Source organism: Abrus precatorius, unplaced genomic scaffold (genome assembly GCF_003935025.1).
Source record: "Abrus precatorius isolate BTA unplaced genomic scaffold, Abrus_2018 Scaffold6, whole genome shotgun sequence".
NCBI classification, from domain to species: domain Eukaryota; kingdom Viridiplantae; phylum Streptophyta; class Magnoliopsida; order Fabales; family Fabaceae; genus Abrus; species Abrus precatorius.
The window spans coordinates 11,986,660-11,991,132 of NW_020874406.1; the positions used below are offsets into that span (position 1 = coordinate 11,986,660).

The 4,473-nt window shown below is 27.0% G+C and overlaps 1 protein-coding gene across 1 annotated transcript; it reads right to left on the reverse strand.

Moving 5' to 3' along the window:
- Positions 1 to 3,930: 3,930 nt before the first annotated feature.
- On the reverse strand, positions 3,931 to 4,473 carry LOC113870176 (late embryogenesis abundant protein At1g64065-like). The gene has a single exon (XM_027506775.1). The coding sequence runs from the start codon at positions 4,471 to 4,473 to the stop codon at positions 3,931 to 3,933; it is 543 nt and encodes a 180-aa protein (XP_027362576.1).

Here is a 4,473-nt window from a genome sequence, read left to right on the forward strand (position 1 = left end):
CTCTCGGCCCAATGGCCCTACAAAAGTTTCATTTGAGTTGATCATCATGTTGGTTTCTATGGCCCACTAGAGAACCCAGTTCGTGAAATCTTTCCCACCGCTTGCATATGTCACGATATTCAACTTTGTCGTCATTTTTGTTTTAGAAGGGGACAACTTAATAATATAACAAATCCACCATTGGTTACTTAGTAGGATTTCCAAACGGAGCGAATGGCCAAGTCCAACGTGAGGACAAATGTAAGTATAATTTAGCATTGACAGTTAAATTGCTTATGTCTCCCGTTTCTAGGGCCGATAACTTCTCCTGATTTAACATATCCTTGTATTTTCCTTCATGTTTGTTTGCTTAAGGTTGCAATTTACTATAATATGAGCAAGAACGTTTTCGACTTTACATGCACACTGTACCAAGAATGCGACTGATCGTAGTCGTCCAATAATTCTTGATGAAAATATGGATAATGAAAGAATAAAATTGAGCTATTTTCGTAATGATTTTTTCCTCAGAAAAAAAAGCTTTTCTTTATTACAATAACCAAGTAAATTTTCTCATTAGGTGAAATCTGTTATTTGAATCTAAGAAAGCCATAATGTTAGATCGTGAATAATGTACATGAATAAATTATTGACATTTTTTTTACTACTTCTGATCTTCTTTTAACCCTAACGCTAGAAAAGGATGGTAATTTTCTTTCTTTAGAGTCAAAATAAAATATTTAGAAGTTGTATTAAAAGTATTAAACATATTTTAAATAAGATTAAAAAATGTATTTAAATACAACTTTTTGTTCTTACTAATTAAATCTATCACTGTGTAGAAATTGGATTTTTTAACAAATTTTCTCAATATATATAACTCAAATATTATCAAACAAGTCGTCGTCTATTTTGTACGAAGCTTATTCTTAACCACTTTGATTGGGGACCGTTGCAATCGCTGCCAAGCTACGACCGTGCGCACAAATGAACAAAATCTAAGGATGGGAACAAAAGAAAAGAAATTATTGTTATTCAAATGTCAAAAGTGTATAAAGTTTTTTGTTGTAAATGTTGGACGAAGTTATACACCAAGTTCACTTAAACTAACTAGCTGGATTCGCTCAATGGAATATAACTGGAAATTCTCTATTTAAGAAATTTAAATTCATTTAAACAAATTAAAATTGGAAAGTCATGTTTTCACATAAATGAAGACAAAGCATCACAATGAATTAATTTGTAAATATGAGTGTCAACACAAGATATTAATATTATAATATGAGATAATACTTATACAAATGGTTAAAGTTTATACATATATTATCTTTAATTTGTTATAATAAAAATTTGGTTTATCTTTAGTCTCTTGTATATAAGAAAGAATTATTTTTTTCTCTTTATTTAAATATGTTATTACTACAATTAACTAAGATAGATCATGAAGAATATATTTGATTATGCTTCAAGCCTTCAACTTCTATATTTTGTAATTGTAAAAAGTTTCAAAAATTTTGTTATGATGCATTAAAAGTGTTTAAAATAAATAATGTCAAGGTTTATTCTTGAAAAATACATCCTTAAAAAATAAATAAGAGAAGATTATTTTGACATTATACAATATGCATAATATAAGGGGAGTGAAGGTTAAGAAGAATTATAAACTTTCTAGCATAAGACGATGTTGACAATTAGCTTTTAAAAATACTAGACTCGCATATGAGGTATTTATTTTTGATAAATATTATAATCTAATAGATAAAAGTCTAAATGTTGTATGTTACCAAATCACATACCTTCGCTTGCAAGCACAAAGTATCGACAAATACTACATTAATACTCTTACATTGAAAATCAATGATGATATACAATCTACAAATTTGAAGTAATGACTAAATATAAAAAGAAACAAATGTACATAATTCAAAAGTTGGGTTGAGTTATTAAAAAAAAGGAAAAAGAAAACTTCAATTAAAAGTCAATCACAAAGTCAAGCATTTTAGGTACATATATTTATACATATTTTTTACTTTTTTGTGAATAATTTAAGATTATAACCCACTCATCTTAAACTAGATGTGATTTGTTAAAGTAAAATCTTTTAGACAAAGTATGAGTGGGTTCATGATCTTAAATTATTCACAAAAAAAAAATCTTCTCTTATTTGTTAAAGTAAAATCTTTTAGACACCTCTATCCGATTAATTCTCTTAAACTAGATGTGATTTGTTAAAGTAAAATCTTTTGTCCTAAAACCTTTGTTCTATGTTAATAATTCAGTTAAATTATTTCAAATTTACTTAAATGAATTATGGTTCGCTTAAACAAATTACTCATTTAGACAAAGTATGCTCTTTGTTTTATTTTTACTTAAAATAATTGGTATTTGTTTAAGTTATTCATTACTCATGTAAACAATAAATTCACTCTCTTACATAATTATGGTTAAATTTGCTTAAGCAAAAAAAAATAAAATTAATTACTGTGTAAACTAAAAAAAAAATCTAAATTTCTTTATATATTGACTAACAAAGATGAAATATAATATAAAAATTAATCAAATATAATTAATTGTGAAAAGATAAAGCAACAAACTATCCTATTCTAATTATAGATAAAAATAGATATAATGAAATCTAACTAAATCTCAGATGATAGAAGCAAGCTAACTACTTGTCCAATTTAGGATAAAATCCCTATTCATTGGCTAACAGGATATAATCCAATCTATATCAACAGTAGTTGAAGTCACAAAGGCACTAAGGAACGAAGACAAACAACATAAAAATCAAAATTTCAATTTTTTTTTATAAAATAAATATTTAATATTATCAATAAGTATGTTTTTTAATTCAATCTTTAATTTAAAAAATTAATTTTTAATTTAATCTTATTAATATAATAAAATATTTAATATTAACAATAAAAAACATTCTTTTTTAATTTATTAAATTTAAAAATAATCATATACTTTTAATATTTTATTTAAAATTTATTTTGATTTAATAAATCCAAAAAATCGAAAGATTACAATTTTTTTATACAATAAACACTATCCAAAATTTTTCTCTAATGAATATCTTCGATTTTTTTTATTATTCTGCGACGGTCGAAATATCACATATTGATATCTAATGAGGGAATAAATGAATAATGCTTTCTATTAGGCCCATTGGGCTTTGTCAACTATTCGTTCCATTACGTACTCGGCATTATGTTGTCAATTGAAAAAAAAGGCATTATGCTGTCCCTCCCAAATGTTTGTTTTAAATTACTTCGTTCAGATTATAAAAAAGTTTAATTTTTATAAATTATCGGTGTAAAAATATTTATTTTATAAACTGATTAAAAAATATTATAGATACAATTTTAAAGTAATTATTATAGAAATTATTTTTTATTTATATTACAATCTATATTAGATGATAGTATAAAAACAAATTATAATATCAATGTCTGTTAATTAAATTTTTCTTAAAAAAAATATTTTTCAATCTGCTAGAAAAATAAAATTTGGAGTAATTTACTGAACAAAATACTAATAAAAATTCCCTTTTATACGTGCTTTGGTGAAAAATAACTTCTTTTGAACTTGCATAGAGACTAGGAATCACTCATCCTTTTTCCTCTACTTGTACTTGTTTTAAGCAAAAACAAGTACAAGTATGCCAACCTTAACTTGTTCCCTGGTCATTTATTGGACAGAACCCACAAACTTTCTTGTGGACTAAGAAATAATGAATGCTTTTTAGTATTTGGACGTGTTTGGCTTATATTTTAGTGAAATTATTTGTAAAATAATTGATGCCGAAAAATGGAACAAACAAGAACTTAATGAATTGTGAGAGAAAGTGAATATTGAATTCTGAATTCTTAATATTACACACTATAACAGCAAAATAGCAAACAAACTTAACTTGCTTAATAACCCTTTACAAGGTACCTTAATTAATTAGCATAGCAGATGTTGAACCGAATACGAGGTGAAGTTGAGCTTCATAATGCATCCCATTTCTATGGTCTTCCTCTTCTTTACAATCTTCAACACTCGCACTTCACCACTTAATTTTACGTAGCATCTTAGTTTGAGCATTCCTGAATGGATATCATTAGTATGATTGAACTTCATGTTTACCAAGCAATTGATTTCTTGGGTTTCTATAGCCTTCACTCTCGCGCCATGCAATTGGCAAGCACCAACACTCGAAATCCCATACAACATACTCACAGAAGTGTTTCCGTAATAGAAGGGACCAAAGTTTGGGTTGGTGATGGTGACTTGAGCAATGATGGTGACATTAAAGGAAGGTAATGGTGAAACGCTATGATTAAATTTGTGCATCAACCTTACTGATCTCAATTCAATATTGGGATCTCTCACGCGCAACACGATGGATGCAAAAATTACCCAAATGGCGAAGAGGGTAACAAAGGAAGCCAAAGCGTACACAAAACATTTGCTGCTTTGTTTTGTTTCATGGCGTGTTAAGTACAT